At 40.3% G+C, this 25458-nt stretch overlaps 1 protein-coding gene across 34 annotated transcripts in view; it reads left to right on the top strand.

Annotated features, from left to right (window-relative positions):
• Positions 1 to 25458, top strand: part of MAPKAP1 (MAPK associated protein 1) — a 225525-nt gene that overhangs the window by 99628 nt on the left and 100439 nt on the right. For all 34 annotated transcript variants that reach the window (XR_011432658.1, XR_011432654.1, XR_011432661.1 and 31 more), the window contains 2 exons: positions 7547 to 7719; positions 23413 to 23589. Coding sequence is in view for 28 of the 34 variants with exons in the window: in XM_070251810.1 (XP_070107911.1) it covers positions 7547 to 7719; positions 23413 to 23589 (350 nt within the window). In the remaining 6 variants the exon portion in view is untranslated. The remainder of the gene's footprint in view (positions 1 to 7546; positions 7720 to 23412; positions 23590 to 25458) is intronic.

Genomic DNA, 25458 nt, shown 5'->3' with positions numbered 1-25458 from the left:
CTGTATTTTCCCATCTTAAAGCTTTTATCACATTGCACGGTACAGACCAGCAGACCTTGAGTTTGATGAGGGTCTGCATTGTGTCTCACTTAACTCTGTCTTCAGAGCCCTGCATGGTGTTTCAGTGGGTGTTTGTTGAAGGTGTGAGTGACTAAGCAAGGCGGGGCCACCCCAGTTTTCCTTCTCCCTGTGTTGAACCCTTCCTTGTGTTCTAATTATGCCTTCATTCCTCCAAGTCTGTATTGTGGAAAACATAAATTGCCATGAAGTGAAACTGTATGATGTGATTTTTGTTTATTGCTAGTTGCTTTTTAATAGTTAGATGTTAGGTCTTTGGAATATTGCTTGCCTTGATGTGTGATGAATACTTTTAATCCTTTGGTCACCTTATTTTTTTAATAAGTTAATTACTTTCTATTATATTGATGGATTGTTTTATGTTTTAGATGATTCCCTCTAAATATTGCAACACAGGGACTATTCGATAGAGCTAACTGCCACCACCTTGAGTTTTTTCAGAAGAGGCTCCTTATTAAAAAATATATAATTTCAGGGTTTGTGCAAGGTACTTTTCCCCATCATCAGTGCCTCAAGATGGAAGATTAAAAAGATAAAGTGCTTCATTCATTTAATAAGTATCTACCATATTTATTCTCATAGTTTCCCCCACACTTGCTGTTTCACTATGAAATAAAGAGGATAAAGGGGTTCATGGGAGTACCGTGTAACTGTCTGCTTTCATTTCCTAAACAACAGTGACTGCCCTGCCTCGGCTGACAGTATCACAGTTCTCTGGAGTCTCGGTCCCCCAGCACTTCTCCCTGGGCAGCTCCTCAGAGCTAGCTCCTTTTGTGGGAGACTGCTTTAGGCAGTGCCTTTGGTGTGTTTGTTAGAAGAGGGCGGGAGAGATGATTTTCAAGCCTTGGAGAGGGGGAATTGATTACATTTAGAGTAACTTTGGGGAAGGAAGGCACTGATGTTTAGAGTAGGGGCTTTGGAGTCAGGCAGACATAGGTTTGAGTCCTGGCTTTTCTGCCTTGGTTATGGGATCCTGAGCAGATGATTTATAAGCTTTAGTTTTCTCATCTGTAATATGAGAGTAATGATAGATCCCTACCTCTTATAGTGATTGTGAGAATTAAATGAGATAGGCAAACATTTAGCAGAGTGAACTTAACTGTTAGCTCTAAATAAATGCTAGCTCTTGTTGTAGTAATAAGTATTATTACTGGGGCTCCTATAGCATCTGTCTTTGGCCTAATGTGACCGTGTAGTAGGCTTGAGTAATAGAAATGGATCTGATTTCAAAACTTAGGCCCTTTCTAGCATACTGCTCTGCATTTCTAAAGCACTTTACAGTTAGTGAAGCACATTCACGTTTGTCATCTCGTTGAATCTTCGTGTCTTGAGATCCTATGGTCTCTGTAGTCCCTCACCTCCAGTCTTTAGAAGGAAGAGGAGGAATAAACAGAAATAAGAAGGAAGAGCAATGACAGGCACCTGGCCTGGGTCTGAAAAAGACATTGAGAAGAGAGTGATAAGAGGGCAATAAACCCACTCCAGAAATGTTTTAATTTTAACCCTTTGACTACCTAAGTCAAAACACTTGCTGTTTAGAGATGTCTTTGCTAGTCATTAGAATTTTTATTTCAAAGCTGAAAAACATGCATCGGGGTGTGTGTGTGCACATGTGTGTATGCATGACAGTATGTGTGCATTATGTAGGAGAATTACTTTTTTAATTATTTGCTTTATAACAGAGACAAGGCTCAGTAAAAAAACATCAGTGGATCTAATATTAGATACTGGGTTATCTGAGAAGTGGAATTTCTCTGAAAATGTTTTTAAAACTGATTTTATGTGTTTCCTTACCCTAGTTCTGATCTTTTTTTTTCTCCTTAGAATGATAGAATTATAGAATGTTAAAGATAGAACTACTTGTTGGCTCAAGTCCCTCCGTCTCCCTCTCCTACAAGGAAACAGAACCATAGAGGAAGGGAGGAGGGCTGGATGGAGGAAACTAACGTTTATTGAGTTCCTCCCATGTGTCCTGGTAGGCATTGGAGTCATTCATGTGTTCGTTCTGTAGTTCAACAGATATTTTTTGAGAGTCTTCTCTGCACCAGGCACAGTGCTAACCGTTGTGTACAGAGCAGTAAACAAAGCACACATTGTTACGGCTGCCCTCAGGGACGCTCAGAGGCTAGTGAGGAAGGCATGCACTGAAGATGTACAGAAATAAATGCATAATATCAACTTGTTAAGTGTTGTGAAGGAAATGAACAGGATATGTGTGAGAGAATAACTGTGGAAGGGGCTTCTTTCTATAGGATAATGAGTGAAGGTTTCTCTGAGGAGGTGTCATATGAGCTGTGCTTTTAATAACAATAACAATAACAATAACAATAATAATCCTCAAAAGAGTCCTCTAATAGATAGGTTCTATCATTATCATCATTTTACATAAGAGGAAAGAGAAGAACAGAGAGATTAAGTAACCTGCCCAAAGCCACACATTAGAGGATGCAAAGATCATGAGAAAGAGCCTTATAGATATAATGCATAGCACCCACCATGGCCTGGAAAGTGGGAGAAGCAGGCTAGGTACACACACACACACACACTCACACACATACACACTGCAAGAAAGCCACACACACACACCCCCCCACTGCAAGAAAGCCGGTAGCGAAAGCATGCTGAGCAGACGGGGGAGTGGCAGTAGAGTGAAGTTAGAGAGGTAGCCAGGGGTCAGATCATGCAGTGCTTTCTTGGACACTGCAAAGAATTTGGATTTTATTCAAAGTGTCATGGAAATCACTTATTGAAGGAATTTACATAGAAGTGTAAATATGATCAATTTGAGTTAAAAAATCTAGCTTGTTGTCAAGAACAAATTGGAGTGGGCAAGAGTACAGGAGGTCAGTTTGGAATCTGTTAGAATAGTCCAGGTGAAACCTCATGGTATTTTGGTGGCAGTGGAGATGGAGAGAAGTGGGATGGTTTTGAAATATATATTTTTCAATTTTTTACATTGAGATAAAACTCACATAAAATGTACCACTCTAGGGCCTGGCTCCGTGGTCGAGTGGTTAAGTTTGCACGCTCTGCTGCTGCGGCCCAGGGTTCGGATCCTGGGCGCGGACATGGCCCCACTCATCAGGCCACGTTGAGGCAGCATCCCACATCCCACAACTAGAAGGACCTGCAACTAAGATATACAACTATGTTCAGGGGGTTTGGGAAGATAAAGCAGAAAAAAAAAAAAAAACAACTAAACTAAACCTTTAAAAAAATAAAAATAAAATGTACCATTCTAATCTTTTTTTTTTGGAGGAAGATTAGCCCTTAGCTAACATCTGCTGCCAATCCTCCTCTTTTTGCTGAGGAAGACTGGCCCTGAGATAACATCCATGCCCATCTTCCTCTACTTTTTTATATGTGGGACGCCTACCACAGCGTGGCTTTGCCAAGCGGTGCCATGTCTGTACCCGGGATCCAAACCAGCGAACCCGAGGCCACCGAAGCGGAACGTGCGAACTTAACCACTGCGCCACCTGGCCAGCCCCTCTTTTCTGTTTCTTTTATCCACCAATCTTCGGGTCATTCTCCTCTCTCACTGAAGGCTTGAGTTCTTGGCTCATAGTCTTCTTTCGCACCCCGACTCCTGTCATCATCCTGGGCAATTTCATCTAAAGCAAGAATCCGTCCAATTCCCATGTCTCAATCCCTGGATCATGTCATCATCCCCAATGCCTTTCCATCCACTCTGCCTCCAATCACTTATTGCAGTGGGTACACCAGAGATCTGCACCAATTCCAAAATCTCAAATTAGAACATCCATCCACTAAATATACTTTAATAGACTTTCACTTCATTTATTTGTTCAAGTAATCCCTCAGTTCTTCAACTTACAATCTACTGATGCATCACCTTTTAATTATCTATCAGTCACCCTTATGTCCCAACACCACCTTCAAGATTACATGATACATCATTATAGTCACCCCTACGCATAAAGAGTTTTAACACTCTCCTCCTCCATTGGACTCAGTTGGCAGAACACCAATCTTGGATAAACCCAATCCTCTGTATTCCTCAGCTAAACATTACCGGAGAAAAATCATGTAACGTATCGACTGATTTCACTTTAAATTCATAATGATAAACCTCAAACAGACATCAGCACTGTAGAGCAAGCCTGCATCTCCTGATCCAAACTGCACCCCACCCAAGACTACTATTGCACATTCTTCTTCTCTCCTCAAACTTCTTATGAGCCTCCCTTACCTTCAGCTCCTGTCCTTTGCTCACGTACTGCCATCAGATGAGAAGTGTTCTTTATTAAGAAAATAAGAGCTTTTGGAAAGAAACTTTCTCATCCTTCCATCATTAAATTCACACACTTACCTGGATTTAATCACCTTCTCTCCCTCCACTACCTCCACCCCAAGCCTCGAATTCACTCATCTCATTATCTCATTAAAGATCAATCTCTCCACTTGTGTTCTATGTCCCTTTGGCTCTTACCTTCACAAGGACTTCACTCCTTCACTTTTCTTCACCTTCTCCTGCATTACAACCTCTCCCTCTCTTAGCTTCCATGACATACGCTCTTGGTTTTTCGCCATCCTCTCTCGTCTGTCCTTCTCAGTATCCTTTGCAGATTCCTCCTGCTCTGCAGTCTCTCTTTGTTAGCATTCTTTGGCCTCTCGATTGTGCTCTCTTTTGTCTATCTCTACACATTTCCCCTAGGTGTTCTCACCAGTCTCAAAGCTCTAATACAATCTATATCCTGCTGATACCCAAATCTTACCTCCATCTCAAACTTCTCCCTGGATTCCAAATTCGTACATCAAATTGTCTACACAATATGCAGAAAAGTGTCACACTTAAACTTAAGTTCAAAATCTGAACTTTTGACTATCCCTTACATTCTCCCACCCCAAATCACAACAGCCTCCCTCATTTCAGTAAATGCTGTCAGCACAAACTCAGCTTGATTCTTCTTTCTCCTTCATACCGTCTACCTACTCCCTTAATAGGTTCTATGTGTCTATTTCAAAAACATACTTCAATGGAAAAAGAACAGCCTCTTTAGCAGATGGTGCTGGGACAACTGGATAGTCACATGCAAAAGAATGAATTTGGACTCCTACCTCACACCATATACAAATATAATTCAATCCAGATTAAAGACCTAAATGTAAGTCTAAACCTGTAAAATTCTTGGAAGGAAACATAGGTGTAAATTCTTCATAACCTTGGACTAGGCAGTGATTTCTTAAATATGACACTAAAAGCACAAGCATCAAAAGAAGAAACAAATTGGGCTATATAAAAATTAAGAACTTTTCGTGCTTCAAAGGACACTATCAAGAAAATGAAAAGACAAACCACAGAATGGGAGAAAATATTTGCAAATCATACATCTGATAAAGATCTATTATCCAGAATATGTAAAGAATTCTTACAACTCAGTAATAAAAAGACAAGCAATCTGATTTAAAAATAGGCAAAGGATTTGAATAGACATTTCTCCAAAGAAAATATACAAATGGCCAAAACACACATGAAAAGATGTTCAATATCGTTAGTCATTAGGGAAATACAAATCAAAAATCACAATGAGATACCACTTCATACCCACTAGGATGGCTATAAATTTTTCTTTTTTTAAATAACTGAAAATAAGAAACATTAGCAAGGATGTATAGAGACTGGAACTTTCATACATTGCTGGTAGAAATGTAAAATGATGCAGCTGTTATGGAGAACAGTTTGTCAGTTTCTCAAAAATTAAACATAGAGTAAACCTTCTGACTCAGCATTTCCATTCCTAGGTGTACCCCAAGAAACTCAAAACATATGCTCACGTAAAAACTTGTATGTAGGTGTTCACAGTAGCATTATTCATAATAGCCAAAGAATGGAAACAACCCAAATGTCCATCAACTGATTAACAGATAAACAAAATCCATACAATGGAATATTATTCAGCCATAAACAAGAATGAAGTACTGATCCATGCCACAACATGGACGAACCTTGAAAACATTATGCCAAGAGAAAGAAGCCAGACATAAATGATCACCTGTTGTGTGAATCCATTTATAGGAAATGTCCAGAACAGGCAAATCTATAGAGACAGAAAGTAGATTAGTGGTTTCCAGGACTTGGGGGTAACAGGGAACTGAGAAGTATGGGGCTTCTTTGGGGGATGGTGGAAATGTTATGGAAGTAGATAGTGGTTATAGCTGCATAACATTGTGAATATATGGGAAACCACATAATTGTGTACTTTAAAATGGTTAGAATGGGGGCCAGCCCCGTGGTACAGCGGTTAAGTGCGCACGTTCTGCTTCGGCGGCCCAGGGTTCGCCGGTTCAGATCCCGGGTGCAGACATGGCACCGCTTGGCAAAGCCATGCTGTGGTAGGGGTCCCACATATAAAGTAGAGGAAGGTGGGCATGGATATTAGCTCAGGGCCAATCTTCCTCAACAAAAAGAGGAGGATTGGCAGCAGATGTTAGCTAAGGGCTAATCTTCCTCAAAAGAAAAAAAAAAGAAACAGAAAAGAAAGAGGAGAGGATGGTGTAGTTGGATGGCTTGGGTCTCAAGGGAGCAGGGATTTTTGCAAGAAAGGAGAAGTAATAGTTTGAAAGTAGCAGGGACAAGAATACCTACTTCAGCTCCTGGGTTTGAAGATTTGAGGTTAAAAAGAAAAAAGAAAAAATCTTCTAGACAGCAGAGAAAGCAGTATCCTCAATGGCCAGCAGGTTTCAATTAAGACAAAGAGGTAGAGGGAATGTGTTTTATAAAGAAGTGATGATTTATGGAAGTTTGCTAATTAGTGCAGGAGTTCCAGAGGGGAGTGGAAGGTTCAGGAGGGAGGAGGGTTAGGTGTGTAGGAAGGATGGGGTATATATAGAGAGCGCGGTGTGGGTATGGTGGTTAGGGCAATAATGAAAGGCCAGGGACCCTTGAACTTCAGTGCAGGTGACTGAAGTAAACAGAAATACTGTATCATGGAATTAGTACCCCATGGTCTCTGAGAAGGCAAATATTTGGTTCCAGGGCTACAGGCCTGAATGCTTCCTCAGAGAGTATGGCAGCTTCCCATGCAGCTTATCCCAAGGTCTCAAGGAACGATGTGGCAATTTTCAGGGAGGGCAGCTGATGCCAAGGTCTCATGATGACTTTTCCAAGGTCATACTGAGTAAGTAGCAGAGCAGATCTCCTCACACCAACATCAGGTCCGCTCACCACTCTGGTTTGTTTATTTTGGTGGAGTGCTCATTTACCTTATTGCTGGTAGAGCTGGATCTGTTAAACCATTAGAAAATGAAAATTAAAAGGAAAAAACCCTTAAAACTAGACAGTGTTTCCACTTTGGGACCAGTCCAGGCTCATTAAGCAGGTCTGTGCAAAAAGGATGAGAAATGGCTGTGCTGCACACAGGCCCTGGAGAGCATTATTCTGGCCCAGTAAGGTCTGCGTCACTGTGACTGCGTGCTTTACCTTGTGCATGTGCTCTGTCCACAGGGTCATGTAGGCACAACAGCAACCAAGAAGATCGACGTCTACCTCCCCCTGCACTCAAGCCAGGACAGACTGCTGCCAATGACCGTGGTGACAATGGCCAGCGCCAGGGTGCAGGACCTGATCGGGCTCATCTGTTGGCAGTACACAAGCGAAGGACGGGAGCCGAAGCTCAAGTAATCCTCCTTCTTTTTGGCTGCTCTAGTTTCTGGCTGTTTCCTGGCCACCCATTCTGCATTCTGGGCCCGGTCAGTCTTTCTAGGCATTGGCCTGAGAACCAGACGTCCACACTGATCCAGGTCAGGTTGCTCACCCGATCTTGCACCTGTGTACCTTGGCTTATCTCAGAGAATCTGCTTGCAAACTAGATTGATAAGTTTATGAATCCAGGCGTGAGGAAATGCATCGTAGCAGTTCCCAAACCCTTTTGTGATGCTTGCTGATAAAAGCAGCTTAGAAGGTAGTGGGAGGGAAGTAATAGTGTTGGACAACTACCATGAGTTGGGCACTGTACTGGGCACTTCATACCTGGTTTCTCATTTAATTTTCCCAGAGCTGAGGTGAGCATTATGCTCCTCATTCTGCAGAGGAGGAAACTCAGGGTCAGAGAGTTGTTATTTGCTGAAGGTTACACCAATGGGAGATGGCACAGTCAAGCTTGGATTCCCAGTCTGTTTGATGCCAAGGTTTTTGCTTTATTTCTGTTGCTCTGAATTACAGTTTCCTTTGTTATCAGTCAGTGGCTTGGTTTTTCTCTTAGTCACTAGGCTCTCCTCCTCATTAAACAGTTATGTTAAAAATGTAGCGCTTGAAAGTAAAGGCTCTGTGTCTGTACGTCATAACTTGAATTTTGAAGTGCTTTGCTGCATTGGTTCTCCCATCCTTGAATTTCTTATCTGACAGGCACCTTCTTCTAGCTTCATGTGCTCTTCCCAGCAGTAGGGTTTGGGATACAGCAAAATGGATGCCTTCCATTTGTGGGTGCCTTCATTTTGGAAATGTATTCGCATGGAGGCTCTCTCTTCTCACATTTTCAGAGGCAGAATGATCCAGTCTGCTGTTGTTTTGTTTTTCTTTAGGTGCATTAAATTTGCACTTAAAATTACTCTTTCACGTTCTTATTGACATTGCCATCCACATTGCCTGAATAAATTGTGAGTATAAAGATAATCTTTATTGCTCCTGTAGCAGTAGAAAGCCTTTTCAACCAGGATACCACCTAGGCTCAGAAAAGTGTTGTCACCAGTTCTGCTTAGGTCTGAGCCATGGTGTTGGGCCTCTTCAGCATGAAGTAGAAGCAAGAAGACACAAAAGAGAGTCACAGTGATGTTGTCTGAGTTAATCCTTAAAACAGTGCTTAGTGCAGGAACTGAAACCAAGAGAGGCAAAGGAATTGCTCAGGGTTACACAGCTAGGAAGTAGCAAAGACAGAGTTGAATTGTGACATACATGTTACAGATGAGGAAACTAGAGCTTAGAGAGGCTAAATCACACAGTAGGTGATAGAAGTGGTCTTTAAACCCAGGATCTGGCTCCAGAGCCCTGGATCTCCACTGTTGCCTTATACTCCCTTCCATGGAACTCTGTTATGGTGATAGTAAAACATTTATTGAGTCTGTAGTTATTGCAGGCACTGGGCTAGATCTGCACATAGAGAAGTGAAAAAGGCAGTTCCTGCCATCGAGGAGCTTATTGTCTAAGATTAATAGGCAATCATGATGTAAAACAATAAAAACGCAAAGTAAAGTCAGGTTCTGTAAGAAGATCTGACTCCATATTTGGTGACTAGAGTGGAGTCATGAAAAGCAGCCTCGATTAAGTGACATCTAAACTGAAACCTGAAGGAGGAGTAGGAAAAGTGATGCAGAGAGGTTGAGAGGAGGGTATTGTAAACAGAGGGAAAAGCGTGAACTTCCAGTTATGATGGCCCTTTAAATTTATGCTTCAAAGTCTGTGTTCTGCTCCAGACACATAGTAATGATAAATGAAATGTGTTATTGACACGCTTGTACTTTAATAACAAGATAAACATCCTAGTGGGCCGGAAACAGAGCCAAGCACAGAAATAGGCAGAGTGTGCTAGGAGTCAATTCTTCTAGAGTATTACTTCCCAAAGAACATGCTGTGAATGAGTTTACCAGTATGTGAAATAATAACATATCAAGATAATGTAATAATTCTATGAATGCATCAACCAACATATTCTCATATTTTAAGGGAACTATAAAGGGGCATTGACTGTTCCACAGTCAAAATGGGAAATACATTCCTATCAGAAACTGATAAACGAAGCAGACCAAAAATTAGTAAGGACAAGGAAGATTCAAACCATTTAATTAGCAATTCTGAACCCCCAAAAGAGAGATTGTCTTTTATACTAGTTTGAAAGCTTCTGAAGTTGAGTACATCTTAACATTTATATTCCTGAGGGTACCTAGCATGTTGACATTTTTTAATCGTTGTTCTGTTTGTACTTAAGTGTTAGAATAGATCCTTATTTGATCTTTTCCAGTGGGTTGACCCTGTGGAAGAGCTCTTCATTTATATGAGACCAAATTGCTAGATGAATGGAAGAGCTTTCCTCCAATTCAGCCTGGTTGTCAAGAAAACCATTTATTTAAGAATATCATTCTCCTGTCTCTGTGCCTTGAAAATGGTCTCTGGTAGTAGACTTTGGCTCCAGGGGAGGAATGGAGAATTTGGCTGGAGTTCTTGGCTTCCTTTACACTTATACCTGTTAACTCCTGAGAAAGATTGGAATGTGGTATTTAAGCTGATTCCTGCTTGTTTTGATGCACTGATTTTAGGGGAAATATTTGAAAGAAACTGAAATAATTTCATTCTCTAGGTAGTTGAATTTTTTAATTTAGACTTTGTTAAATTCATGTTTATTGAATTTTTATCAGAAAATGTAGCCTATATAATTTCTACTTAGAGATTTATTTATATTTTGGGGGCATACTAGACAAAAAATTTTTTATAAATATTCTGTGGATTCTGGAAAAAAATTATCCTCTGTAGGTTACAGAATTCAATATATACTTATAAGTCACCATCTTTAATTACTCTTTTGTTTGTGCATTTTTTGACTGTTCTGTGGATGATTAAGAGAAATGGATTGAAATTTCTATTTTCTTGTGTTTGTCAATTTCTCTTGCGATTTCAACAGTTTCCACTTTATATGTATTAGTGCAGGAAAAAATCATGCATTTCATATCTTTATTGTGAATTGTACTTTTTTCAGTATGAAACACTCCTAATGTTTTATTTATGTATTGTGTCCTGCCTTTTTCTTTGCTTTATTTCAGTAATAAGAACTTTTCCCCCATTCTTCTTTGCACTTGTCTGATGTATCTTTGTTCAACCTTTTACCTTTTTTACCTTTATCTTTTTGTTTTAGATATGCTGAATAATTTTCTGAGGTTTTTCTTTTTTGACCCAATCTAAGTCACTGTGTTTTCATAGGGAAGTTTATCTTACTAACATTTATTGTAACCACTGATATGTTGTTTTTGTGTTAGTCAACTTGGTTTAAGCTTTGTTTTTTATACTTTCTTTTTTATTTCAATTTATTTTTAATTCTGAGGCTGGTTACTTGTAAGATTTTTAAAAAATTTCTAATAGACTATTTTTTAGAGTAGTTTTAGATTTACAGAAGTTACAGAGATTCCCACATATCTCCTTCCTGCCCCTCATTTCCCCCTGGTATTAGCATCTTGCCTTAGTGCAGTACATTTATTACAATTGGTGAACTGAGGTTGATACATTATTTATTAACTAAAGTCAGTAGTTTACATTAGGTTACATTCTTTGCCTTTTACAACTCTAATGATTGTATCACATAGAGTGGTTTCACCACCTTAAAAATGCCCTGTGCTCCATCTATTCATTCCCCCCTGTTCCCACCCCCATCTCTGGCAACCACTCATCTTTTTGCTGTCTCTATAGTTTTGCATTTTTCAGATTGTCAACTGGAATCATACTATACGTAGCCTTTTCAGACTGGCTTCTTTCACTTAGCAATGTGCGTTTAAGTTCCCTTCAAGTCTTTTTGGGGCTTGATAGCTCATTTTTCATATTGCTAAATGATATTCCATTGTGTGGATGTATCACATTTTGTTTTTTCATTCATCTATTGAAGGACAGCTTGGTTGCTTCCAATTTTTGGCAGTTATGAACAAAGCTACTATAAACATTCATGTACAGGTTTTCATGTGGACGTAAGATTTTTCAATTCATTTTGCAGATGCCTAGGAGCACAATTGCTGGATTGTCTGGTAAGCCTCTGTTTAGCTTTCTAAGAAACTACCAGACTTTCTTCCAAAGTGGTTATACTCTGTGCCATTGCCATCAGCAATGCATGAGAGTTCCTGTTCCACATCCTCACCAGCATTTGGTTTTGTATGTGTTTCGGATTTTAGCCATTCTGTGTGCAGTAGTATCTCATTGTTGTTTTGATTTGCAATTCCCTAATGAGGTACGTTGAACATCTTTTCATATGCTTATTTGACATCTGTTTGTCTTCTTTGGTAAGCTGTCTGTTCAGGTCTTTTGCCTACTTTTTTAATCAGGTTGTATTTTTTTGTTTTTTAAAGATTTTATTTTTCCTTTTTCTCCCCAAAGCCCCCTGGTACATAGTTGTGTATTTTTAGTTGTGGGTCCTTCTAGTTGTGGTATGTGGGACGCCGCCTCAGCATGGCTTGACGAGCGGTGCCATGTCAGCATCCGGGATTCGAACTGGCAAAACCCTGGAACTGGTGAAACCCTGGGCTGTCGAAGCAGCTGTGGCTTGTCTTTTCATTCTCTTAACAGCATCTTTTTCAGAGCAGAAGTTTTTCTTTTTTTTTTAAAGATTTTATTTTTCCTTTTTCTCCCAAGGCCCCCAGTACACAGTTGTGTATTTTTAGTTGTGGGTCCTTCTAGGTGTGGCATGTGGGATGCTGCCTCAGCATGGCTTGATGAGTGGTGCCATGTCAGCATCCAGGATTCGAACTGGCGAAACCCTGGGCCGCCGAGTCAGAGCGCACAAACTTAACCACTTGGCCACGAGGCCGGCCTCAGAAGTTTTTCTTTTAGATTGGCGTCTGAGCTAACATCTGTTGCCAATGTTCTTTTTCTTTTTTCTTTTTCCCCTTCTCCATCCCAAAGCCCCCTAGTACATAGTTATACTAGTTGTAGGTCTTTCTGGTTGTGCTATGGTTGTGCTTTCTGGTTATGCTATCAAACCGCCTCAGCATGGCTTGATGAGTGGTGCCATGTCCGTGCCCAGGATCTGAACTGGCGAAACCCTGGACCAGTGAAGTGGAGCACACGAACTTAAGTACTTGGCCACAGGGCCAGCCCCCAGAAGTTTTTAATATTAATGAACTCCAGCTTATCAATTTTTTCTTTCATAGATTGTGCTTTTAGTGTTATTTAAAAGTCATCACCAAACCCAAAATTACCTAGATTTTCTCCTGTGTTATCTTCTAGAAGCTTTATAGTTTTGTGCTTTACATTTAGGTCTATGATCCACATAGAGTTAATTTTTGTGAAAGGTGTAAGGGCTGTGTCTAGATTTTTTTTTTTTTTTTTTTGCATGTGGATGTCCAGTTGTAAAGACCGTCCTTTCTCCATTGAATTACCCTTGCTCCTTTGTCAAAGATCAGTTGACTGTATTTGTGTGGTTCTATTTCTGACCTGTAAGATCTTTAAAAACATTCCTTAATTTATATTTCTCCATCAGATTCAAGAGTGAATATCTTTTAGTAACACACATTTGTAAAAGAGAGAAAAATAAAATTCAGTGAGGATTTACCCTGTCATGAACTTGAGATGGGAGGTAAGCACCTGCTCTTTACACGAAACCACATTTACTCTACTTCATAGATAATTTAGGGGATTTTCAAGGGTAATTTTGACTAGTCCCAATTTGTGTGCAGAGACTTTAGTCATATATTATGGCTCCATTGTATATTAGAATGACCATTCCTTCTTGCCTCCTTCTTTTCACTTGTTCCTTAGACATTCAACGTATTTCACTGGTCTCTCATTTACTATTGCTCTTTATCAGGCTACTGACAGGTGAGCTACTAAAAGCCTGAAGAATGTTGCTGTAGTCTAGAAAACTGGAGTAGTATACTTTGGAGATTATTGCAATGCTCAGTGAGTGGAAATTTTTGGCTTTAGAGCAGTTCCTGTCCAAAAGAAATATAATACAATCACCTCACACCTGTTAGAATGGCTATCATCAAAAAGACAAGATATAACAAGTGTTGGCGAAGATGTGGAGAAAAGGGAACCCTTGTGCACTGTTGGTAGGATGTAAATTGGTATAAGTACTGTGGAAAACAGTATGGAGATTCCTCGGAAAATTAAGAATCGAACTACTCTGTGATCCAGCAATACCTCTTCTGGGTATGCATCCAAAGGAAATGAAAACAGGATCTTGAAGAGATAATTGCACTCCCATCTTCATTGCAGCATTATTCACAGTAGCCAAGATAGGGAAACAACCTGAGTGTCTGTCTGTGGATGAACAGATAAAGAAGACGTGGTGTGTGTGTGTGTGTACACACACATATATATGAATATATATACACACACATACGCAATGGAATATTATTCAACCTGAGTGTCTGTCTGTGGATGAGCAGATAAAGAAGACGTGGTGTGTGTGTGTGTGTACACACACATATATATGAATATATATACACACACATATGCAATGGAATATTATTCAGCCATGAGGAAGAAGGAAATCCTGCCATTTGTGACGATATGGATGGACCTTGAGGACATGATCCTAAGAGAGAGAACCCAGGCAGAGAAAGACAAATACTATATGATATCACTTGTGTGTGGAATCTGAAAAAGCCAAATTCAGAAGTAGAGATTAGAATGGTGGTTACCAGGGACTTGGGGGATAGAGGATATGGGGAGGTGTTGGTCAAAGGGTACAAATTTCCAGTTATAAGATGATAATTTCTGGGGATCTGATATACAACATAACAGTTATAGTTAATACTGTATTATACTTGAAAGTTGCTGAGAGAATAGATCTTAAATGTTCGTACCACAAAAAAAAAAAAATTATGTAACATGATGGAGATGTTAGTTAATGCTACTTGGTGGTAAACATTTTGTAATATATGAGTGTATCAAATTAACATGTCGTACACCTTAAACTTAGACAGTACGTTAATTATATTTCAATAAAGCTGGAAAAATATATAATGCAAGCTGCAAATGTGAGCCACATTTGCAATTTTAAATTTTCTAGTAACCACATTTTTTAGTTTCCCCAAAATGAGTGAAATTTTCATAGTGTATTTTATTTAACCTATTGTATCTAAAATATCATTTCAGCATGTAATTGATATAAAAATACTAATGAGATATTTAATGTTCTTTTTTTTTGTCATAAGCTTTCAATTTCTGGTATTTATTTGCTATTCACAGCACATCTCAATTCAGACTAGCCACATTTCAAGTGCTCAGTTGCCACACGTTGGAAAGTATATCTATAGAGTATACCAAGACATGGTGTAGCCGTGCTATGGAGTTCACTGCCATTCGCATCATTCTAATGTAACCTCAGCTACCTAGAGCCCTTGGGAAACTTGGTAGGTTTTATAGATAGTTGAGGGTTTATCTCATTCAGTACCGAACTTTATTTTAATAATTTTTCATAGAGGGGCCGGCCCAGTGGCACAGCGGTTAAGTTGGCATGTTCCACTTCAGCGGCCCGGGCTTTGCTGGTTCAGATCCCGGGTGCAGACCTAGGCACCACTTGTCAAGCCATGCTAGGTGCATATAAAGTAGGGCATGGATGTTAGCTCAGGGCCAGTCTTACTCAGCAAAAAGAGGAGGATTGGCGGCAGATGTTAGCACAGGGCAAATCTTCCTCAAAAAAGGTAATAATTTTTCATAGAAACTCTCTAAAATGTGTGAACATTTTCCCCTGCCTTCTTAATCAGAGTAACAGCATAGTGGGTAAGCATATGGGACCAAAGCCCAAGTGTGGGTTTGAATTCTGGTGTTAACACTTCGCATCAGGGTGATCTTGGATGAATTACTTCAGCTGCATGTACTTCAGTTTTCTCGCGTGTAAAATGAGGATATCAACTTTCTAATAGGCTAGTTTTGAAAGTAAAATGAAAAAATACGTGGCAAGTGCTCAGTAAATGTTCATTTCTGTTGCTGCTGAGTAACTACAGCCAGCTATTACAACAACTGATACTAGCAGTAGTTCAGCAAGAGTAGCATAGTTTAACCCTTTCTTAATGACTCTAGCACTTGTGCTGTGGGAAGATACACTGATGTGGGCTTATGAAAGGATGTATGAATTTGACCTTACGTTATATGTTTTCTGACAACTTTGCAATTTGAATTCTTTATACGTCCCCGTTTTTGCTGTCCACATGCCCACCTCTGTCTCTTCTTCTCCCATTTCTAGGTTGCTGCTTCTAATTTGTATTCTGTAGGGTCACTGTTGAGAACGACTTGCCAAAATAATACAGCCTAGGAGGCCCTTCCCATTCTGCCCCCAGCCATGCTCCCGTGCATCCTGACGCATCACATTCCTTAACCGGCAGCTTCTTGGCACTGATACCATGTCTGCTTTTGCTGTTTCCTTAGTCAGAAATGCCTTTCTCACTCCTCTTCTCTGGAAATCCCGCTTAACCTCAAAGGCTTAAGCCCTTTGTCGTTCCTTCATTCAGAGAATATTTATGGAGTCAGGCCCTCAGTATTGAGGATAAAATGGAAACCAAGAGAAATGCGATTGCTGCACTCAAAAAATTTACAGTTTGATGGGGAAGAAGAAATTATCAAGTGTAATAGCACTTAGTAACTGGCTCATTTCCCTTATCATTTGTATTCATTCATGCATTCAATAAATATTTATTGAGTGTTTGCTATATACCAGGCATTTTGTTGGGTACACGGTAGTGAGTGGAACCAGACATGGTCTCTCTTTCATGAATTCCACAGTCTGGTGAGGGAAATGGACAAATAATTCAAGTAATTAAACCAAATCCTGTTTGCTTAAAAACTGAGTAAAGTACTCTGAAGGAAAGGAATGCCATTTATGAGAACCTAGACTGGGAGTCAGGGAGAAACTGCCTGAGAAAGTGATACCAGAGGCCTTTGGCAGGAGGAGGTTCCCAGCAGAGGGAACCACATGGCAGCCACGCTGTGGCAGGCATCTGTGGTCAGGAAACTAAAGCAGGCCAGTGTGGCTGGAGCACAAAGAAGGGAGCAGAAAATAGAGCAGAGGGAGACTGAGACCTGAGAGGTGGGCAGGGGCCGCCTCAGAGACGGAGAGAAGTGGGCAGATTGTGGAAACATTTAAGAGGGAATATTCTCAGGACTTAGAGATGGGTTAGGTGTGGGAAGTGTGGGACAGGGAAGGTAGCAAAGACTTCTGACTTGCACATTTTTCTGTTGTGCCCTTCGCTGAGGTAGGGAGCAGTGGAAGACGGTTTTGTTTGTTTTTTGGTGTGTGAAGGGGAGTAGGAGAAGCAGCATGAGTTTGATCTTCTATCTGCTAATTTGAGATAGCTTTCCTGTAAACAAGAGAAGTTTTTAGGGCTGGCCGGGTGGCATAGTGGTTAAGTTTGCATGCTCCACTTTTGTGGCCCGTGGTTCATGGTTTCAGATCCTGGGCACAGACCTACACACCACTCATCAAGCCATGCTGTGGCGGCATCCCACATACAAGAGAGAGGAAGACTGGCACAGATGTTAGCTCAGGGACAGTCTTCCTCAAGCAAAAAGAGGAAGATTGGCAACAGATGTTAGCTCAGGGCCAATCTTCCTGACCAACCCCCCCCCCCAAAAAAAACACCCTAATGGGACTTCTAGAGATGAAAACTATAGTGTCTGAAGTGAAAACTACATTAGAAGAGATTACCAGCAGATTAGATACTGCAAAAGAAAAAAAGAATGAAGTTGAAGACAGCAATAGAAACTGTCCAAAGAGGAGCTCAGACAGAACAATATGAAAGTTTTTTCCGTTTAGAAATCACTGTGCGTTTTCTCCCTAGAGCTTCTTTACCAGAAAATTTCAACTTAGCTATTCTTGTGTGAGGTTGCTATGGCTTGACAAACCTTATGATATTATTTATCAGTTTTTACTTTCCACTTACGGGGGTTTTATTTTGGAGAAAAGGAAATCTTGACAGTCTTAAAAATTTTTTTCTCTGGCTTCAAAGAGATGAACTTCTGAGCTGCAACTGTCAGGGCTTTTCTTTCTCCTGCCACTGCCTGACACACTCTTCATATTGATTCTGTCATCAAAATAAACAGCAAAGGCCAAGTAATGAGAGTTCTGGACATTTCAGAATCATGTGCTCTTTTATTTTTCATTAAAAAAAATAATAAGCAAGCATATGTTCCATCATCATACTTGTGTGTTTCGCATTTTCCAAGGATAAGAGTGAATTTTTATAAGTATGTAAATTGAACATGTCAGATCACATTTGGTAGACATCTGGAATGCTTCCTGGAATCTCCTGAATTTTCATGTATGAATTAAATACCATCTATATATGCGCTAAGCTTCTGTCTCTTCATAAAAGCCTTACTGGCCTTTGAACATAAAATGAATATTGGTCAACAATTCAATGAAATAAATTTGTCTAATGAAAAATGTTAGCCTTACTTGATGAAATATGAATAAGTGAGATTCAGTTAGTTGTCCTCCTTAATAAAGCTTTGGAGATATATATCTCCCCCAAAAGGATCTCTTTTTGGCAACAGGCTTCATTTTGCTTCCATTCGTTCTTCAAACTCCACTCCTCTCACAATCTTCATGGTCACTGAGGGGACTGCTCCTTCCATGCCAGCCCAACTCTAAAATTAAGCCTCTTGGTGTGGATCCAGTTGTCCTGTACTTGTTTGTTAGCCTTTTGGTCGTTCCTCCCTCTCTGATAGTGACTCACAGGCAGGACGTTTGGATTTCTCTGTCTCGTGCTGTCCCACTGTGCTTCTGTTAGATAGTTAATCCTGCTTCTGTGTAATCAGAAGCTTAAGAGTGGTGGAGGAGATCTTGGCAAAATGAGAATCCTTCTTCATGCCAGGCACAGTGCAATGAATTAAGTCACTTAATCCTTGTAAGACCCTTATGCAGTAGATATGGTTATTTCTTCTGTAATTCCAGAACTTGGTAGAGAAAATGACCACACTTAGGGTCGGGGAGGTGAGTGAGGCAGGCAGTGCTCAGAGTCCTTAGGACATGTGATTCTCTCTGTGTCTCAGGGTGAGAAATTTCCCACCCTTCTTTCTTCTTTCTTCTTTCTAAATTGTCTGCTATAAGCATGTATTACCCTTATCAAAAAATAAATCTTTTATGAAGAAAGGAGAATGAAATTTATACATACTTATGGGACATCTGGAAAGTATAGAAATTCAGAAAGAAAAAAGTGCTCATTGCTTAAATGTAAACATAACCTTTGTAAACTTTTTGGTGCTTTTCCGTGTCTTTTTATATGTATATAATTGAACATTTTTACATAGTTGTGATAATTTCTCAGTGTAAAAAAGTGAGATGCCAGTACTCATATGTTGATGAACTGTAAAAATGCCTCTTTCATCCTCACCTCTGCCTGTGGCCTTTTCCCCTTGTCTTGAATTGCAATCTTTGACACATGTGCATTGCCTAGAAAGCCCCATTTGGTTAACAGATATCAGTGTGACAAGCAAGAAAAAGAAGAGCTTATTACTTCTCCCCTTCTCGTTAACACACACATCATTAATAATACCCTTTATGTTTTTTCATGGGTAGAGTGATTCAGTCTACACATTCATATATTCATTCATTCAACAAATATTTGTTAAGTACTTTCTAAATGCCAGCCATTTTACTCTTCACTGAGGATGCAAAGACAATAGAAGAATCTGCTCTTTAAGAGAACGTGGATACATAAATAGAAAAAGAACAGTGTGATAAGTTACACGCAGAAATATTAGCCAAGTTCTGTAAGACCACAGTGGAGAATCAGTTGGATTCTCCTAGAAATCCAAACGATTCTCCTAGAGAAATCAAGGAAAGCTTTTTATGGATAATAAAATGGAGCTCAGTAGGAGATGCTCACAGAGCTGGTTAGTGGTTGAGGTAGCATTAAAACCAGATCTGACTGCAAACCCCCTCTTCCTTCCACCAAACTGTGTCATAAGGAGGCGCCCCTGTTTTCACTGTTTGTAAGCTCCAGATATCTATATTTGGGGGATTCCTGAGTCAGGGACCACAGCTGCCCTTTTGTCTCTCCCCGTTTCAAAATGCTACCAATTTCTGATTTGATCAGAGAATAATGGAACAGAAGTAAGGAGATCTGAGTTCTCTAGGACCAGCTTTACCACTGTTTACCTGGATGATCAGGGCTGGCCCGGTGGAATAGTGGTTAAGTTCATGTGCTCTGCTTCAGTGGCCTGGGGTTCGCCAGTTCGGATCCCGGGCAAGGACCTGCATACTGCTCATCAAGCCATGCTACGACAGTGTCCCACATACAAAATAGAGGAAGACTGGCACAGATAGTTAGCTCAGCCTTAATCTTCCTCAAACAAAAAGAGGAGGATTGGTAATGGATTTGAGCTCAAGGCCAGTCTTCCTCACACACACGCACAAAAATCTAACTCGGTCATCGTGGGCATGTTATTCCTCTTTTCTCAGCGTCTATTCCACATCTGTAAAAGTGAGGAGGTGGAAATAAATCTCTGAGCTTCTAATTTTTTATAAGTAATGTGTTGTGGTTTCCTCCTTTTCGAAGTATGTAGCATTTCCATAGGGGCATGGGTTCCCAAGGGCCTTGGGAAGTCTTGACACACCATGGCTTTGGCAGAGGGACAGGTGAGGGTCAAGAGGGAGGGCTCATGACGGCCTGGGTTTGGCTCTCAGCTCTGTCACTTACGTGCTCTTTAATCTTGAGCAAACCGCTTAACCTCATTGAGCCTCAGTATTCTAATTTGTAAAATACAAATAATAATGAATGACTCACAGAGTTGGTGTGAAGATTCACTGAGCTTGTGTCCAGCACGCAGCACTCTGTAAATGTAGCTAATGATGCTGATGGGTATTGTACTTGTCCGAATTGGGAGTCCTGACACGGTTTTAGAAGTCAGAATACCACAGTAACTTCTCATGTTAGCGATTCTTTTATAAAGGCACAAAGGAACCAACATGTCCATGCATAGAGTATGGAATTGTAGGCATTTTCCCCTCAGATGTTCAATTTGTGAGTTGTAGGGGGCGGAGCACAGTTTGCTGTTAAACTTACTATGACCCAGAAAAGACTTCCGTTAGTCCTATATAATATAGGGGGACTCATTCATTTTTTTCCTTGCTGTGTTCCCAGTGCTTAGGACAGGTTACGGCACAGGATAGGCACTTTGCGAATGTTTTTGGAATGAATAAAGGATTTTACACTTCATATTTAAGAACTGGGGAGAATAATAGCACTTGACAGTGAGTCTTTTGGCTCTCGAATCTTAGCCTGTGACATTTGTTGAGTTTGTTTTGAGGGGTTTTGGAAGTGCCCCATGATAATCAAAGCAGAATTCTTCTGATACCAATGTTTGGCTTTCTGCCTCGATCAATAGGCTTATTATTTGCCCTTGAAACCTCTGTGGTGCTGGCGAATCACAGGCATTCCTCAGGATGATTTACACGGCAATAAATAATGTGTGCTGTCCATTGCTTGCTTCCTCAGTGTCTGCCCTGTTCATAAAACCCTAGAGGTTCTGTGGCCCCAAGGCTGGAGCACAGTGGACATGTTAACTCCAGTAACAGATGTGTGTACATGGAACATGTCACTCAGTTTCAGTGTTGCTTTATTGCTCTGATATGTACCCACAATTTCTCTTTAAGGATTGACATAACTGTAGGAGTTGTTTTCCATCTGACTTTATTATAATTACCATACCATTTATTTGTTGCCTCTGTTCTGTGCTAGATGCTACATATACTATCTAATCTTCACAGCCACCTCTGAGTTAGGTGATTATACCTTTTTTATAGAAGTGGAAACTGAAACTCGGGGAGGTGAAACTTACTCTCTGAAATTGCATAGCCCATGTGCAGTGGAGCTTAAGTTTCTGTTTGTTTTTTGAGGAAGATTAGCCCTGAGCTAAATACTGCCAATCTGCCTCCTTTTTTTTTCTGTTTTTTTGCTGAGGAAGACTGGCCCTGAGCTAACATCCATGCTCATCTTCCTCTGCTTTATATGTGGGCCGCCTACCACAGCAGGGCTTTTGCCAAGTGGTGCCATGTCCGCACCCGGGATCTGAACCGGCGAACCCTGGGCCGCTGAGAAGCAGAACATGCGAACTTAACCACTGCGCCACCGGGCTGGCCCCACACCTTAGGTTTCAACTCAAGTCTTTCTGGACACAAAGCTCTTGGCTACTACTCCTTGACGGTTTTCTCATCTGAACGGCTTCCTTCTGCAAGTGTTTTGTGTTTAAGTTAGGTTAGTAACCTTTGGCAAAGATCTGTAAGTTTCCCATACCATTCAGAGATGAATTTTAAATTTCTTATCAGCATTGCAAATACATGAAATTTATAGTGACAAACGTAGCCAGATTACTTTCTTGTTATCCATCCATTTAACAAATTTACAGTTCCCATTAATTTTAATCTGTCCTTATTACCTGTTGTATATAATAAATATCTCTTAGTCATGACAGACTGAGTATAGATCACCTGAAGTAGGCTCTCTCTCAATAAGCTGAGTTGCAGCTAAAGATTTGTGAATTAATTGGGAAAATTGCAAATCAGGTAGTCGGTGAAATAATTCATTGTCACATCCAATCAATAAACTTTGTAAATCAACTCATTTAATTCAAAAAATGATCTATATAGATCAAGCAACCAATTAAACAATTAGCATACACTTGCAATTAATTAATTTAAGCATCAATCATATAATTAAAATTCCAAATTTAAGCTGCAGAATTTAGAATCCTACCGCTTTCTGAACTATTAGGTTCATGCTTCTGAGTGCTGGCAGATTTGCAGTTTCCCAATTCAGCTTTGGAGCAAGGTACCTTAAAGTATTTAAGTTGACTTCAGTTTTAAATTGTCTTTATGTTGGTGTGGTTTCCCAATCTTTCCAACAAATTGACTTTTTACTTCCCCCAAAGAAAGAGAAGGAGGTGCATGTTGATTCTAAAGTGGGCAAGGCGGGAGCCAGGGATTACTGACTGACATTCTAGGGAAATGAGAGAAGTCCAGGAGGCAGCGAGAGGGCCAGATATCTGCGTCAGGGTAAATCGGGGCATGTGCTTTGACTCTGTGAAGTATGCTTGGTGTTTGGAATCAGATCCGGCCAAGTGAGTCTGCTTTACCGCAGAGAAAGGAGAACTGTATAGATTGTCTTAGTTACTTTGAGTACTTCTCCCAAGCTAGGGCACAGATATTTTCTTAATCCTGGCCATAAATCAGAGGCCTCTGATTCCCCCCAAATAATTTTTGCTCCTATTTTATGGTTTGTTTGTATCCTTTTGTGATATGTATTTTATTTACATTGCTGTTATAGCTAACGTCATGCTTCCTTTTTCCCTGCTGTACTATAAGCTTCCTCGAGGGCTGATACTAAATCTCATCTTTGATCTAAGGGGGGGCTCTGTGTTCCACCTACAGTAGGTGCTCAGTGATATTTGTGGGAAGCCTGGAGTGGTGTAGAGGCTCTCCTTCCGCACTGTTTTTCTGTCCCTTTGCACTGCCGTGTTTTTTCTCTCTATCAAATGCGGTAGGTTTTGGGGAATCTAACTGTCCCACAGGCTATGAGGTAAAGAATGGCAGTGTCCAGTTTGCCTGCTGTACGCTGTGGCCTCTGGTCTCGTCCCTGCCTCACCTTGGCATTCACTCACCTTCTTGGTTTTTCTTTCAGTGACAATGTTAGTGCCTACTGCCTGCATATCGCTGAGGATGACGGGGAGGTTGACACAGATTTCCCCCCGCTGGATTCCAACGAGCCCATTCATAAGTTCGGCTTCAGCACTTTGGCCCTGGTTGAAAAATATTCATCTCCAGGTCTGACATCCAAAGAGTCACTCTTTGTTCGAATGTGAGTATCTTAGTATCTGTTACTTATCTTAGTGTCTCATCTCTACCTTCTTGTATTTTGGATTTAATTTTGGTTTTGTTCACCAAGGGGATGGTATTTGGTATGTGAGGAGTCCACATGTAATGGTTACTTCCAGAGAGATGTTGGGGACAACATTTGCATTGTATTTCATGCCTCTGCACCTAAACCAAATGCAGATTGCTTTGAAGTAGCAAGCTGTATTAGGTGTACCTTGGATGTCATTTTTGTGAACCAGGCCTCTGAAAATACTGGGACAGTTTGGAGCCTGTGAAGCAAAAATTCTGGGTTTCCTGCTTTCTCTTCGAGGAGTCCAAACTGCACGAAAATATGTGTCGCAGCCACTTCTCTTGTGACTTAAAATGCTTCTTTTGCTCTCCAACTTTGTTCAGATCAAATTGACTTTTCCTCTCTGTTGCCTTCTTTAGACTGAGCAGTGTTCCTATGCCTTTGGCAGTCTAGTAAAGCCTGTAAAAGCCCTTTTCAGAAAAGTGTTTGTAAACGCAGAAAATAAAATTCACAGGAGTACAAAGGAATTCCGTTCTATTTAAATAGTTATCAAGTTATTCTACAAATCAGTCATATAGTAATATGTATGGCTTTATTGATAGATTAAATAACAGGATCCAGCAGCAGGTCCAACAGGAACTCCTGGTCTCTCATTTCAAAGTAGTGATGAGTATAAATGATATTTGAGGAGTCTGCAGCAACTGTAATGTGCTGGGACAATAGCTGCGAGTTCCCTTCATGACAGAGTCCCCAGGACTGCTAAGACTTGATTTTGTTGACTACACTTAAATTCAAGGAAGTGCTAAATATCAGTTAGAAATTAGTGAAAATAAAAATGTAATTTTTGTCCTTTCAGGTCTACAGAGCACCAGAGTTTTAACCACAGGTCCCGGTCATTCCAGGAAAACCAGCTGCGCTTTCTAAGCACGGCTTGAGCTTTTCTAACAAGGCCGTGACAGTCCTGGCCATCTCCTGGGAACAATAGCGATCCCTCTGGCACCCCCTGCTGTTAGTAACCAGCAAATTCACCGTCCAAAGAGGGATTGCTTTAGAGGACTTCTCCCCCGTCTCTTTGAAACATGTTGCCTTTGGTTCAGATTTTTACTAAAAATAGGATTATGCTACCTATGATCTATAAGTGTTATGGGTTTTTCTACTCTTAAGCAAAGAAAGAATACCTGAGTGCCTGTAGGTGAGTGCTGGGGTGGTTCCTCAAGCTTTTGTAATTGCCGTTTCATCCCTATATGGTGTGTTTGGGGTGTATAACAGCAAATATTTTCCCTTTTTTTACATTTCAGGGGCACTAAAACAACCACTTTAAAGAATATTTAAAGTAATTTAAAAGTTATCCAATGATTTCTCCATCCTAATATAACTTTTCATTTTTGTATAATCATTTGCCTGTGTGTGTATATATATATATTACACAGTTTCAGTTCTGATGTACATATTGTGTTATTTTTATTTAACACTATATGACAAATATTTCAATATCTGTTCTTAATTCCTACAGTCTACATTTATTATGTGCCAAGGTTCTAGACACAGACAACTCCTCTGCTCATGGAGCTTACTGTCTAGTGGGGAGACAGTTGTCAACTGAATCATTAAAATACGATGAGCAATACCACAGAAAAATGTTTGGGGTACATTGGATGCCTCTCACAGGATGTTGAGATTGTTGCCTTGTTGTGGCTTTAATAAGGGATTCTGTAATGATAGTCCTTGTCTATGTCCCTTTTCCTTCTGTTGAATAACTTCCTTAGGGTATTTTCTTGTTAGGAGGATTGTTAGTCAGTAGAAACATCTTCAGACTCTCACTCTGTCTTGACTTGTAGCCTT

Source organism: Equus caballus, chromosome 25, assembly GCF_041296265.1.
Source record: "Equus caballus isolate H_3958 breed thoroughbred chromosome 25, TB-T2T, whole genome shotgun sequence".
NCBI lineage: Eukaryota > Metazoa > Chordata > Mammalia > Perissodactyla > Equidae > Equus > Equus caballus.
This window is presented reverse-complemented; position numbering and strand designations above follow the sequence as displayed.